Consider the following 16,230-nt stretch of genomic DNA (forward strand, 5'->3'; position numbering starts at 1 on the left):
ACCCAGAAACGCAGGAGATACAGAGGAAAGAAGGATCTAGAATCATGTGAAGATAGCAATGAAAAAGATACACTAACACAGAAAGAACTTCAAAATGATTAAAGTAATCAACATTTACACAACAGTATAGAAAGCAAACGTTGTACCTACAGACATGCTCAATAACATATGTAATCCAGTGTTGCCAACTGAGCACAAGATGAAGTTTTGTTAAATGGCACGGAACACAAAAATATATTATCTAGAAAATCTAATTATGAGTAGAACCATACCTGTGAAGTCTTGATGTACAGTGTTGCGAACGTTAGAGGTAGAGCTATATGAGTTCCTATATGAATGTTGTATTTTGCCATTTTGATTACTTTAATCATTTTGAAGTTCTTTCTGTGTCAGTGTATCTTTTGCATTGCTATCTTCACATGATTCTAGATTCTTCTTTCCTGCGTATCTCCTGTGTTTTTGGGTGTCGACCCGTAAAACTTTGGATTTCTCACTTTTCTTCACTCCTCTATCGATTGCGCATTGTTTGATTGGGCAATGCTACTATCAATATAAGATGTTCCCTTGTCAGCATGCGCTCACGAATCACCATGTCAAATTTGGTGAAGAACGGTTCTGGCATCTCGGAGGAGTATCCGGATAATCGAACGCCTAAGTAGAGTAAAAAGGAGCTTCGTTCAAGTTTTGAAAAGAAATGTGAATGGGAATGACAAGCACTTAAGACTCGAATACAAACACAGGTGTCAGATTCTCTTATGTAAATAAGCTCGATGCGACGATGCTTGTTACGCCGCAATTAGGTATCGCCAGCGATAATGTATACACTTAATTCACTTGTGTTATTTACTCGATGTCCTGGCCTTTAGCTGCTTCGTGGTCGTATGGTTAGCATACTACCTGCGTTTGATTCTTACTAATAGCTCATGAGGTTCGGATCTAATGCACAATTGAAGGCCCATGCCTCGTATAGCATCGGTCCTATGATGGACGTTAAAGCCCAAACAAACCGATTAATCGACCTCGACACACTAGTATCCCTGTAAACAAAACGTCAACTAATACATACTATATGGCATACCAGTGGTGTATTATTTTCGTCTAACCTAGAAATTCGATTGGGTTGGATATGAAATGAAGTGAAGTGAAATGTTTGTTTTACGTCCTACGATTATGCCGGCCAGGCTAAAGGAGACTGATGATAAATGAAGTGGTGGAATGAAGAAAGTGGGAGGAAACGGAAGAAACACGAGACAACCCATGCACAAAGTGTTTACCTACCACAAAATTCACTTGGCGCGAGCTGGAATCGAACCAAGCACCCCATACACCAGGTGAACGCTCTACCATTAAGCCACCGCGGCAAGTTTTAGACTGCAACCGATTCATCGGTTTCCGGAGCAGTTTAGGAATCACATTGAAGTTGCTCCACCCAATCGTGATCTAATGTTACTGGTATTATCATGGAGGTAAAGGTGGAATAAAACTAGCCCTGTGGGGTTTCTAAACCCCTACGCTCGCTGACATTCGCTCAGCTATACCACCTGACACCATCAAAGGCATTAACAATTCCAACAAGTGACTGAGGCACAAGCAGTTTCAGGAAGTGATGACCTGTAAGAACCGATTGAAGTCACTGTCAGAAACAAAGTAAAATCTTGCCGTATAAATAAATTGACACCATGTGTAGTATATGTATAAAACAATGAGGCTAACGCTGATTCTATTAACCGTTCGTAAATGGCAGAAATTTCTTTGTCTTGTATCTAAAGGACCGTCGACTTCGACACCTGAAGACGAGCATCAATGTTTTGTACACTTGCAGTGGCGGCGGTTGGACTTTAAAAAGGGGGGGGGGGGGCAAGACAGGATCTGAATATTTGTATATAAATGTTAGTTTTCCTACTTGTTTCTAATATTTTGTTTGACGAAAGGTTGTAAAACTAATAGGATTCTATCTTTCCCAGTTAAAATACCATATATAGTATTTCATATTTTATTAAGTAAATTGACGAGAGCAAGGCAAGTAGGTATTAGCCCTTTGTACTCTTAAACAACAAAAGTGTAAGAATAGATTTGATTCCCTGCTCATGAACATCTTAAAATTGTCTGGAAAACTGATCAGATTATTGAATAACAAATTTGAAAAACAAATAAATAGAAATGATAATGTTAATCATAGTAATAAATAATGATCTTGGTTTTGCAAAAGTCATATTAAAACAGGGATTAATGAACAACTTAATTTTTAATTCCAGACATGCTATTAAATGAATGTTATTGTTAGAATATGAAAGACAGTAAACATTACAAGCATATGCTACGATATTTAAAGAAATATTTGCTTTTGCAACTTTCCGAAATCTGTTCGTTGCCATTAGGTGCAGTTTTCACTTTCTTGGAGCACACCAAAACGCAACAATACTTAGAATCACTCCATACTCCAGTTATACAAAAATAACACTAAAGCCTAGAATTATGTTGAATTCACTAAATTTAATTGTATATACAGGGTTTGTCCGGGAAATAATAGGATTGATTTTATTCCGCCATGACTGTACTTCGGAGCGTGCGCGCGCCGACTGGATCCGGTAGAGGGCGTTCCTAGCTAACGAACGAGCGGCTGGTCAGTTGTCTCCGAGAACACAGAGAGTCAGGACACTCTTTTTTGCGCGACGTGTTTCTGTGAGTGGTGCAAGCCGAAAATGCAGCGTTCGTTAGAGCAGAGGTACGCGATTAAATTCTGTGTTAAACTCGGTAAATCTGCGACAGAGACGTTTGATATGATCAAGTAGGCTTACCCAGATGATGCTTGAGCAAGAAGTGGTGTGTTTCGGTGGCACAAGGCCTTTTCGGAGGGCCGGGAAGAGGTCGCCGATAAAGACCGTGCTGGAAGACCTTCGACTTCGACAAACACCGACAATGTGACTCGTGTGCGCGAAGTTTTGAACTCCGACCGTCGACTAAGTATTCGTTTAATTGCCCAGATGTTAAATTTACCAAAAACTGAGGTTCATGAAATTGTGACGGAGCATTTGAACATGCGCAAGGTGTGGGCGAAGATTGTCCCAAAAGTGCTCACTGACGACCAGAAATTGCGGCGAGTGGAATTGTGCCAAGAAAATTCGAACATGTGTGAAAGTGACCCCCAATTTTTGAATAACGTAATCACAGGTGACGAATCATGGATCTTTGAGTATGATCCCGAGACAAAGAGGCAATCTTCCGAGTGGCACACGCCCCGCGTCTCCTCGCCCAAAAAAGGGAAGAATGAGCAAATCCAAAGTTAAAACGATGCTCATTGTCTTTTTTGACATCAAAGGCATCGTCCACCATGAATTTGTTCCTGCTGGACAAACCGTCAACGCCAAATTTTACGTGGAAGTGCTCAAGAGACTCAAACGAATGGTCAATCGGGTCCGACCAGACATCGGAGCCGACTGGAAGCTGCACCACGACAACGCCCCGGCTCACACCGCCTTTCTTGTGAACAGCTACCTGACCAAGGCCGGCATCCCAACGCTTCCGCAGCTGCCCTACAGCCCCGATGTGGCCTCCCGGACTTCTTTTTGTTTCCTCGCCTGAAACGCCCGATGAAAGGCAAGCATTTTGAGACGACAGAGGGGATCCAAGCAGCTTGTACCGCGGATCTCAAGGCTATTCCGGAGAATGACTTCCGTGACGCCTCCAATGCTTGGAAATCGCGCTGGCAACGCTGCATCGACGCAGGAGCCTATTTTGAAAGTTTTTGAGTTGTAACGATTGGCTCAATATATTTTTTTTTTTAATCGACTGAGTCCTATTACTTTCCGGACAATACACCTCTAACACACCACTTCACTCATATATTTAACTACAAAACAATGGAAAAGGTAGAAGTTGTTTCTTATTACGTTTTTTCCCTTACTTTAGAAAAAAAATACATTTTAGGAACTCGATTTTTGTGCAATTAAAAAAATAACTTTTGAAACACTTTTTTTCTTTCTTTCTTGAAATGCTCTCTAAATTAGTTTCAAAACGGCTGACTAACATATCGAACCCTTGTGAGAAAAACTATGCTGAAATTGTTGTGCTCCAATAGGTTAATTTTGGGGTTATTTCCTGTGGCAATTAAAACGCAATTCCTCTAGTTTTCTTTACTCCACGGGAAGACAACCAATACATACTCACGGAACGGCAAATATATGACTTTTTTTTCTATGAACCAGTAAATAGTACAAAATCTTTACTTTTCTAAATTAAACTATATACATTAATGGGTTACTTCGAAAAAGTACTGGGGCAACTGCTCCCCTTTCCCCCTAATGGGCGCCCATGCTTATAAATGTAATGAAAATTAAATCTTTCAGTTTTACGTCCCACGATTATGCCCCTTTATGCTGAGAGAGACTATGATTAAGGCAAGAGAATAATAGAAATATTGGTGGAATGATAATGTGCGAGGAAACTGTAGCCCTAGAAAAAACACGGACACGATAGTGATGGGTAAATTCCCGGGAAAATACTTTTCGGGAATTTTCCCTGGGGATAATCCCGGGAAGATTCCCCAAAATGCGAATATTCCGGGAATTTATGTACAAACGAAAAGAAACTTGCATTCTATTACTATATTATGATTTCAAAATAAAATTAGTTTTTAACACAGTATACTTATTGCTTTTGTGTCCAGATGATTCTTTAAAATGTACATTCTGTACGGTATTATGTTATTATTATTTTATGCTATTTAGAGATTACGCATAAATGTATGTTTACTTGCAATATGTTTTAAGCGAGTAAATATGTAGGAAAAATATTTGGTATAGAAAGTTCCCATACGGTACCTTTTCACAACAAAACAGCTTAAATTCATATGTAAGTGGATTTGACCCTACTACTAATATTATCATCATATTAAATTTTAAAATGTTATATATAAATTAGATTGGTAACTGTCAGAAAACATACGTAGTCTGTTGAAAATTTCGTAAGGTTGTCAGTATGGTTCGATAAAATTTTTTTTAGCTTCAAATTTTCTGGTTCTAAAACATTATTTTTGAAAATTTTTGTATTAAATTTTTTTCGTTCGAAAATTTTTTGTTTTGAAATTCTTTTAGTTTCATTTTTTTCGTTCGAAAATTTTTTGTTTTGAATTTTTTTTAGTTCGAAAAAAATGTAGTTTTGAAAAATTTAGTTTCAATTTTTTTGATTCGAAAAAATTTTTAGTTTCTCGAAATTCTTGCACTCTGCCGAACCGCTTCGAAAAGAATCGGTGCAATTTAGGTAAGGAAAATCTGGCAACACTGTTTCCATCAATGAAAAACTCTGAGTGTTTAAAAGTCGCTCAAACTTACAACAATGTTTTATAAGAGTTCTAACAATGAAATCTACAAGCGACAAGGATGGACCCCTCTTTCTCCATTGTTAAAATAAAGGTATCCTTTTAGAGACATACTAATTCAAGGACAAGATCTTCATATGTAAAGATATAAGGTGGGCAATTTCTCCGTCAAGGTAAGAACCATCTTACCCATAAAAGGGAACGATAATATTTAAGGTGAACTTCAGTACATAACCAGTACACTAACAATAAAAGGGAACGTAATTCTAAAATTACGGTCAAGGGTGGATCGCCTGATCTCATGACGTCATATCACGTAACCTAAAAAATTTGAATTTCTCGCATGGGCTGGGGCTAAGATCATGAGAGTTCTATCCTCCAATCAAAATCGAGGTACCAAAGCAGTCATCTTACCCATAAAATGAAACGAATTTCAAAAATTCAGAGCGAGGGATTTCCCCACAAAGATGACTCATGACGTTATAAAATATAACCTGTTCACCGTGTGGCGGGTCTAAAATCATGTGACCTCTATCAGCCAATCAGTATCGTAGTACCAAAGTACACATCAAAGAGGATACCCGTAAAAGGGAACGAATTTCAAAAATCCCAGGGCCTAAGATCACGTGATCTCTATCAACCAATCAGGATCAGGTATCAAAGCACTCATCTTACCCATAAAAGGAAACTAATTTCAAGAGTCCCAGGGAGTAAGATCACGTGGCCTCTATCAGCCAATCAGAATCATGGTACCAAAGTACTCATCCGTAAAAGAGAACGAATTTCAAAAATCCCAGGATCTAAGATCACGTGACATCTATCAACCAATCAGAATCAGGTATCAAAGCATTCATCTTATCCGTAAAAGGAAACCAATTTCAAATATCCCGGTCATAAAAGAGTGAGGGATTTCCCCGCAGGGTGACATGACGTCATATCACGTGACCTGGGGGCGTGGCTAAATTTGAATTTCCCATGTAGGCCGGGCCTAAAGTCACGTGACCTCTCTCCACCAATCAGAATCGAAAAATTTTTGCTGACTCTGCTGCATATAGAGGGGGGAGTACTACTATGCCCGCTCCACTTGGGATCATTTCGCAGAGAGAAATTATACTATTATACTACGGAAAGTGTAACGTCGTTAGCTTCCCGCGAAAAGTTGTAGTGACGTTTATGGGGAATGACAGCTTTTGTTACTCGTAGCTCGTTGAGCGCAGTAAACGCTGGTGGTGAGTAGCTACCCTCTTACCACACCCCCAGTGACGAGCAGGTCCAAGCGCGGGAGGTCAACGACGTTATACCTTTTGAACTATAGTTTTAACAAAGTGCCTCCAAACTTCCCTAAGCTAACCCAATCCGACCCGCCCTACTTATTCCTACCTTACTCTACTCGACCCTGCCCTACTCTGTTATCCTCTTTTAAAGCAGTCCTACTTATCAATGAGTAGCTAGAATTTACCCTTACAACCAAGTTCAAAGAATGAGTTGTGCAGGATACACAATGTGCTTTTGATTTTTTTTCTTTTTAATTGGAGCCTGTAAACCTCTATACGTCCTCGAAACAGAAACAAAATAAACAGATCTACCATTTCCACTCACACATCTCAACACAAAAGCAAGCTGGTAAGTATGCAAAATATCAGGAGTTAAATCAACCATTATGTAGCAATATTTGCTTTATTTCATCAATGAATACGGGTATGTATTTTCAATATCAGTAAGTAACCTCAAAATTCTTAGAAAAGTATCTTGTATGACCTTTCCGTGGGTTTCCATTCTGCACAATGGGGGCACGGTAGTTCAATGGTAGACCATTTACAAAAGACCATTCTTCTTTTGACAATTCGATTTCTGAAAATGCTCGCTATCATCGGATGCAGCACCCAAAAGACCCGAGAAAAACAAGTTTTCAGCGGCAGACCGTAAACAGGGCCGGAGATAAAGGGGTCCAAATTTCGAATACACGACGCAGAAAGTGCACATAAATATCATGTAATTTTGAAACGAGTGGAGGAACTGAGATCAAATTTGAGGTGTGAGTATCGATTGTGAAGCTCTTCGGAATACGTATATTGCTCATCATGTCAACCATCTTAAAAGTCGCCATATTGGAGTTATCGAAAATAAAGAAACGGGAAGGAAGTCATGTGGCATATCAATTTAGGCTAGCTTGTTCCCAGAAATTCAAATATGCAGTTAATTTTTACTAACCCTTATGTGTTGAATAGTTGCGGATGCTGGAAATTTTGAACAGGTGAAATTAATATTAGTGTCTTCTGCTATTTCAGTCGATTCACCGTGAACCACAAAAATAATCAAAATAGGGCTGTGAGTGTTGGCACAGTGTTAGAGTTATTGCTGTGGAAGAGGGAGTATTATGTTGTTAAATCAAGCTTGAAAGGTGCATACAATCTTATTAATATAGCACCTTAATGATCCTCGAAACAGCTATATGAGAAATTTGCTCATGAGGCGGAAACTACAGATGCTTAAATTCCAACAGTAATTAGTGTTAACAGGGAATAACGTTTTGCACGTGTAATCTAATTTTCAGTAGTCCCACCGGAAACTTTTGACACCTTAAGGTGTTATATCGGTTGCTCTCTTGCTCCTTTCAAGATTGTCTTAACATAATAGTTTATAACCTGTAATAATTGTAGAACTGTTCTCAAGCACTATTTTAATCTTATTGTTGGTTTACGTTGAATCGATTAAAATGGCAGAAGACACTACCATTTATTTCGCCTGTTCAAAATTTCCAAAATCCGTAACTACTCAACATAACGGTTGGTAAAAACTAACTGCATATTTGAATTTCTGGAAACAAGCTAGCCTAAATTGATATGCTACGTGATTTTCAACCCGTTTCTATAGTTTCCATAACTCCAATATGGCGACTTTTAAGATGGGCAACATGATGCGCAATATACCTATTTCAAAGAGCTTCACACTCGAGACTCACACTTCAAATTTGATCTCAATTCCTCCACTCGTTTCAAAATGATATTTATGTGCACTTTCAGCGTCATGTATTCGAACTTTGGACCCCCTTTATCTCCGGCCCTGTTTACGATCTGCCGCCAAAAACTTGTTTTTGTCGGTTTCCTTGGGTGCTGCATCCGATGATAGCAAGCATTTTCAGAAATCGATTTGTCAAAAAAAAAAAAAAAAAAAAAAGTTAGTGATGGGAAAATTCCAGGGAATATATTTTTCGGGAATATTCCCAAAAATGGAAATATTCCGGGAATTTGTGTACAAACACACAGAAAATTCCATTTTATTACTTTATTGATTTCAAAACAAATCCAGTTGAGAATGGTCCAAGAGCATTGTCAGAACGAACATAAAAAGAATAGAGAGATGGAGCGGGAAGGATAACTGTCATTGCTCCTGGATGTAAAACTAAACCATTTTATCCGCACCTTCTTCTCTTTCTCAGAAAAAATAGCAAATTATCATCTCTCTATGAATTACACTTCTCGAGATATGGCTGCTTAAATATCTAGAAATTCGAACTTTTTTGCCCAATATCTGGGGAACGGTGGTCAGTTGGCCAGTATACAGTTAACCACTGGCCACCGGTTACTATTTTGTACCAAATTGTTCACCATCCTCTTAGGTATTGGTCAACACCAACATGATCTCTCTATGACTTACGGTTTCCGAGATATGGATCCTTAAATCTCCCGAAATCGGAACTATTTTTTGGCCAATATGTGGGGAACGGTAAGTCATGGAGAGATGATGTTGGTGTTGATCAATCCCTAATAGAATGTTAAACATTTTCGTACCGATATTAATTGGTGGTCACTGGCCAACTGGCCCAATCCCGAGATATGGGTCCTTAAATCTTTGGAAATCGGCCATTTTTTGGCCAATATCTCAGGAACGTTAAGAGTGACGCGAAAAATTTAATCACTTTATCTGATAGTTTTTGATACTCGATCGAATGCAGGATTCAAGATTGAAAAGATCGCAAATAAGAGACAGATAGACAGACGGACGGACGGACAGACAGAGAATTCAGTAACGAACTTTTTAAGTTCGTTGGTTTGTTTTCTTATCACAGTATATTTATTACTGTTGTCTCCAGAGGATTCTTTAAAATGTATATAGTGAACAGTATTATGTTCTTTTATAATTATTTTATTATATTATTAGAGTACGCATAAACGTATATTTAGTTACAATATCTTTTATGCGAGTAAATATGTTGGGGAAAAATTTGGTATAGGAATGTCCACACACTTCTACTTCGCTAAACAATTTAAATTTATATGTGAGTGGATTTTCTAAACCTGACCCCATTACCGATATAAACATTTTTGACATAACATTTTTGAATGTTATAAAAAATTTGGTTGGTAACTGCAGAAAACATACGTAGTCTGTCGAAAAATTCGTAAGGTTGTCAGTGTATGGGATGTCATATATAGGGTGTTTCAAAACTACACCGACAACGCTTCGGAGGTGATTCCTGACACCAAGATAAGGCAAAGTGTAGACCAACCTGGGTGCACAAATGCTTCCTTTCATAGTTACAGGCTACCGAAAACATGAAAAAAAAATAACTTTAAAGCTCCATACCTCCAAAACAACGGGACCTACCGTAGTCGGGTCAAGACTTTACGTAGAAACTAGTATGTACTCTATCCAGATATCCACGTTACACAATCCTGCGATACTTCCACAATATTTTTAGAGGTATTTGAGTACTTCAAATTATATGCCCACAAACTCCCTCTACAAAAATTGTTGCGTGAGTACCTTAAGATTGTGAAACATGCATTTTTGGATAGCGCACATAATTCCTATGTGAAGACTTGACCCGACTGCGGTAGGTCCCATAGTTTTGGAGCTATGGACCTTTAAAGTTAATTTTTTCATGTTTTCTGTAGCCTATAACTCCGAAAGGAAGCATTTGTGCACCCAGGTTGGTCTATAGTTTTTGTCTGATCTTGGTGTCAGGAATCACCTCCCAAACGTTGTCGGTGTTGTTTTGAAACACCCTATATACAGAATGTTGAGTCGAAGTACACTGTTTTGCTACTGTATTATTAGTGTGTTCTATTCAATCTCTAATTTAAGAGGATATTTCGAACAATATACTTACACTGTGTTACAAAAATTCGCCAACAATTCTTGGTACTGTGCATGAATACATACCTAAAAAGAAGCAAACAAATCTTCATTAACCCTTATCCGGGCAACTGGGGCCTCCCAGGCCCAGTAGCTTCATTTTTCTAAAATTTCTCAATGACCATACATATGTCGAAGACATAAAATACTGAATTCTTCTATCTTTCGTCGAAGTTTAAATCATGAACATATCGAGTTGGTAAAGCTTTTTTTTTTTTTAATTTGAAAATCTTTTCCTGACGTAACAGGGCAACCGGGGCCTAGGAGGCCCCGTATAACTTTAGTGAAATTCCTGTCAAATATTAGATCAAATTGTCACATAATTATATATTGAACACGTGACTATTGTAACCTTTAGTCGGAACAGTATGCGGCAACAGACATTGAATTTTGAGTGTTCTGCACTTAAAATATATACTGGGCCTGACAGGCCCCGGTTGCCCGTTTACGTTACAAAAATGTCTGGACCGGATTTGCTATTCTGCTTGGTCGGCTTACAAAAGCGTGACTCGAAGTTTCGCTACTTGACAAAAATATATACCGGTACATTCTAGACTAGTCTGAGCAGTAAGTGACAATAGGCATTGATTTTGTGTATTCTGCACTTAAAATATATACTGGGCCTCACAGGCCCCAGTTGCCCGTTTACGTTACAAAAATGTCTTGCCCGGATAAGGGTTAAACCTTCAAATAATTTAAAACCTAGAAGTAAATTATGATAAAGTAATTAGTTATATGGTTCTTATAATTTGTAAAATAAAGTAAAGAAATGGAAATATACGCCAGGGGGAAAAAACTGTATATTCCATTCTGTATTTTCCTTCCCACCGGGAATATTCCCACTGCCCAACACTAAGAGCACTTACCTGTGGTTACTGATCTGGGGGTTACCTGTGTGGGGGTTACTGATCTGATCTCAGCCAAGTAAACTTGTGATGGACAGATCGTGTCCGTGGGTTTTCTGAGTACTTCAGTTTCGTCCCGCATTTTCATTCCACCAATTCCTCCATGTTCAATCATTCATTTGCCTCAATCATCCGTCTCCCTTAGTCTTAAGGACATAATTGTGAGACGTTAAGCTGACTCATTAACAGGCCTTGTCACTGCGAAATTAAAATACCGCTAATTTTACAGTAATTATGTGATATCTTGAAATAGATGAAACAATCAAAATGTGGAACAAGATCGCCCTAGACAATATTATTTTACATGAGATACCGTTATCACGAGTCACCTAGTAGCTTTCCGTCTGCAGTCATTTAGAAACGCGAAAATAAATCCCCTTTTTCTAAATGGCTGGAAATCGAAAGCAGATAAATGAGTCGTGATAACGGTATCTTATATAATACTGTCTAGGGAGCTCTTGCTCCACTTTTCGATTATCTTTTATCTATTTGAAGATATCACAATTACTGCAAAATCAACGGTATTTCAATTTCGCCGTGATGGGGCCTGTTAAGCAGAGAACATAATTTTTCTTTGTAGCCTCATACAAGAAGCTCGCAAGTTGCTAAATAAAAACTTCTCTTAAAACTTTGAAATTCCGTCTCAACATGTCACTGAAAACAATTTTTCAAAATGCCTAAAAGATGAAAACTTACAGTTTAACGTTCCACAATTGCGCCCTTTAGGCTAACGGAGACGACGATTAAAGGAAGTGAATGATGATGAAAGAATTGGTGGAATGAAAAAGAGGGAAACGGTAGTACCCGAGAAAACTCGCGGACACTATGTTGTCCACCACAAACTTACTTGGCCGAGGATAGAACTAGGAACCTCAGCAAAGTGCCAATTGAACGGAAAAATGAAATGAAATCTTTTAAGTTTTACATCCCACGGTTATGCCATTTAGGCTAAAGGAGACGGTGATGATGAGAAATGTATGAAATGGTGGAATGAAGAAAGTGGGAGGAAACGGAAGAATCCCGGGAAAACCCACGAGAACGGTGTTTGTCCACCACAAAGTCCACACGACGCGAGCTGGGATCGAACCAGGGACTCCAAGCACCGGAGGGGAACGCTCTACCACTGAGCCACCGCGCCCCCAGCAAAGTGTCGAAACATTTATCTTTCCTTTAGAATACTAACTCGAAGCTTTTTGATCGCCAGAATTTTCTTTAGATTATAGAATATCTGAAAGGCTTCCCTATTTAAAATGTAATAGGTTGTGATCTTAATCTTGGTTTTGAAGAACCTATTTGATACACAATACGAATATTCTAACATTGTAAGTAATCCTGCAAAATTGATTAATTATTTGCTAGTTTGCTGAAAAAGAAACACTATTTAAAAAATAATAATCTCTTACCTGCTATAAGTGTTGGGATGTTCAAAAATTGCTTTCTATATTCTAATTATACGTATTAGGAGTGCCAATCAGACTAATTTAGCCACCACTGCAGGATCGTTATACAAGCACTATTACGGTCACAATCGGGAACTCCCAACGAACTAACGAGACATTAGGGCAGGAGTACTGTGTTCTTTCACGAAAACGAGAACACGAACTTTCTGTGCATGATAGGTTAACTTTTGTAGTCCAATTCAATTCATTTTGTGCACTGCAAATGCTGCTTTCGAATATTTCTTACGCCTTTCGCCTAAACAAAGTGTTCACCGTACGAAACTTTTACGTAAGGTTCCTTCTCGTTCTCGCTTTTTCATTTGAAAATTTGCGATAAGTTGCCCCACTTAATTTTGCTCGCTTATTGTTTCCGGATTAATTCTCAGAGTCCACAAAGGAAAAAAAAAAACACTAATGCTTTCAAAACACCCACACAAATGCCAAGTTAACAGAAGAAGCGTTAAAATAGCGTAGTATTGCGCAAGGAGTGTCGAAAACTGTACTCACTTGTCAGTAGACTCGGCAATGATTTACTTTATTTTCTTTCGTTATGTTTATGTTTTCTATATACTGTATATATTTTTAAACGGTAACGAAAACTTCATTGTCAGCAACTCACCGTGCATGATCTTCACCACTCTTTCACACAATACATTGTGCTTTCATCGTTTATAAAAATTGAAGTAGCTTCTTAACCCTGCACCACTCGCGCGGTGTTAGGTATCAACAACCCTCGCATGGGGTCACAGTGACCCCACTTTATAGTAGACGTATTTTTTGTGTACGATAAATGTTAATAGCATATTTTTGTAAGTATTGTACTCTTAACATGATTTAATAGTAGGGTGGCCGGGTCAGAATTGCCAACTGTCTAGGAGAGCCAAACAAAAATATCCCTCTGGGGTCATATTTACCCCGCGCGAGGGTTGCAGGGTTAAAAGTTCTGTAAACAAAGTTTGGACATCAGCAGATGGTACTTGTACTGGTGAGGATGAGGTTTACCTTTTAACACTCGCACACCATGCTTGCAGACCATGTTAGGCCCTGGCTTTCCAATAAGGCTGCCTCGATCAGTAGGTTGGCACTAAGGACTTTGGTCTAGGCGCCCAGTAGGCGTATCTAACTCTGAGTGTGAGATCGAGGATAAACCTTGAATGTGCACAAGGACACTAATAACATTCAAATGCAGAAGAACTGTGGGCCGGGTTTTTTCACGGTACCGGCCCTTAGGCCAGTGATTCTCAACCTTTTTTGACTGACGACACACTATTGAATACCTACGACATCCTGACACACTTAATTGATATTTTTATTAACAGTAATATCGTTTACAGTAGTTTAAGACTATAAGTTTCTATGAGGTAGTGGAATTCGCGGTGGCTCAGTGGTAGTGCGTTCGCCTCTGCTGCATGGAGTCCTTGGTTCGATCCCAGTCCGCGCCAAGTGAACTTTGTTGTGGACACACACCATGTGCTTGGGTTTTATCGGAGTTCTTCCGTTTCCTTCCACTTTCTTCATCCCACCATTTCATTCATTTCTCATAATCTCCGTCTCCTTTAGCCTAGCTAGCATAACCGTGGGACGTAAAACTCAAAGATTTCATTTCATTTTTTCTATGAGGTAGTGATTCTAGGTAATATTGAAAATTGTTGCTGCCTTGCCTGGAGGCGTTGACTAATTCAGTATCTCTAAAAATTGATTCTAACTAATTATTTAATGCATTGTAACTTTCAATTCTAAGGTTTTATGACATCCTGTGGGACTACGCGACACACCGGTTGAGAACCACTGACCTAAGCCAACAGGCCGGATCTTCTACGTGGCGGTAACAACTGACCCAAATCCCGGCGGGATGAGGTCAACATGTCTCTCTCGATATTGGATCTGGGGAACTGTTTACCCCCAATAACCCGATTTGAAATTATTTTTGTGGGAGAAATGTGATTATTTGAGTCCGGCAGCTACAATGGAAAGTAATATAAAATTGATGTCCCTTGGCTTGTTTCATTTTCACTACTTTACCTACCTCGACTGATATATAATATACAACAGGTTCACCTCTGAAATCAGGTTCATCTACCGTAATGTGACTCATTCCCCCCCCCGAGAATAAGCCTCAAATCTGCCCGCCTCCCAATGTTAAAGACAACTCTGCTCCCCTGATCCTCCACAGCATTGTTTTTCAACTTTATAAATATTTTGAATATCGCTATATATATATATATATATATATATATATATATATATATATATATATATATATATATATATATATATATATAAAGAGAGAGAGAGAGAAACGGTCTTACCCGTGCCTCCAATGTTGAAGACAGGTTTGCGCCAATGCGGTATATCACTATATATAGAAAGAATAGGGTTGCCAGATTTTGCAAGCGAAAAACCGGGACACTAATCTCAGTATATATATATATGATCACGGTTTCTACTCATTCGGTCAGAATCAATTAGTTACCCGTCTTGTCGAAGTTAGTAGTCACAATTTTCCAATCCATTCCATATACAGTTAACACAAATGAAGCCGCACAAGGGATGTATAAAGAGTGTGAAAAGGTAACATAAGGAGAGCTGCCTGGTGTCTCTTACTCCGAATTCCGACTTTTTTGTGTGTTTAACACGCCTTAAAAGTTGTGTCTATTACGACATACTCTCCCATTTATGATTGAAGAGATATCGTACTTTTTTCTTTGTTGCGCCATCATTTGAGTCAGAAATACTACCTTCCGTTTTTACCTGAGACATACTAGTTCTCGCTCGTTGATTTTTTTTCAATCTGAAGAACGAAAATCGGGACAAACAGGCGTCCCGAAAGCGTTTTTCGGGACAGTTAATTCTTTCATTGAAAACCGGGACATCTGGCAACTCTAAGAAAGAACATGTAATTCTCTCTATGCACGGGGTTCCCAGGATTAACAAAACAAATCCTTCACATTAATTAAAGAAAACGCAACTTTGACTATCATTTATTACATTCTGGAAAAATTCTGGCCGTGCCCAGAAGTTTCCGCCCCTAGGAACGTGCCTAGTGTTCTTATTTATTAATCCCCTATCAGTGGCCTTGCGAAGGGGTGTGACCAAGGGGGCCACTCCCCCCAAAGGATTCCGACAATGTACTTTGCTACTTTGATATTCATAATTATTCTCGGAAGAAACAGCGATTGCCTTTCATGTACTCTATTTCAAAACAAGATGTGTCACCAAACAGTTTCTAGAAAGCTAAGTGCATTAACGTCGTCCGTATTATTTAAAAATTTTTGCATTTTGGGGAGTATGGAAATCGGGTTTTCTAGGAATCTCTGCTGTTCAAAGGGAAGAAAGGAAAGAGAATGGACGGCATATAGACCTACTCATATGACGACCTTAAGAGTCTTCATCCCGGCGAAATTAAAATACCGCTAATTTTACAGTAATT

The 16,230-nt window shown here is 38.8% G+C and overlaps 1 protein-coding gene across 6 annotated transcripts in view; it reads right to left on the bottom strand.

Annotated features, from left to right (window-relative positions):
- LOC145674484 (serine protease persephone-like) overlaps positions 1 to 16,230 on the bottom strand; it is a 146,695-nt gene that overhangs the window by 128,419 nt on the left and 2,046 nt on the right. The window contains exons 1-2 of one of the 6 annotated variants that reach the window (XM_081744601.1): positions 12,765 to 13,283; positions 10,431 to 10,483 (exon numbers count right to left, since the gene is read on the bottom strand). The exons of 1 other annotated variant lie outside the window; for it this stretch is intronic. In XM_081744601.1, the coding sequence (XP_081600727.1) occupies positions 10,431 to 10,473 (43 nt within the window). In that variant the 5' untranslated portion in view covers positions 10,474 to 10,483; positions 12,765 to 13,283. 4 more of the 6 variants (XM_081744602.1, XM_081744603.1, XM_081744606.1 and 1 more) reach the window with 4 other exon arrangements.

Source organism: Thermobia domestica, chromosome 17, assembly GCF_964235325.1.
Source record: "Thermobia domestica chromosome 17, izTheDome1.hap1.1, whole genome shotgun sequence".
In the NCBI taxonomy this organism is placed as follows: Eukaryota; Metazoa; Arthropoda; class Insecta; order Zygentoma; family Lepismatidae; genus Thermobia; species Thermobia domestica.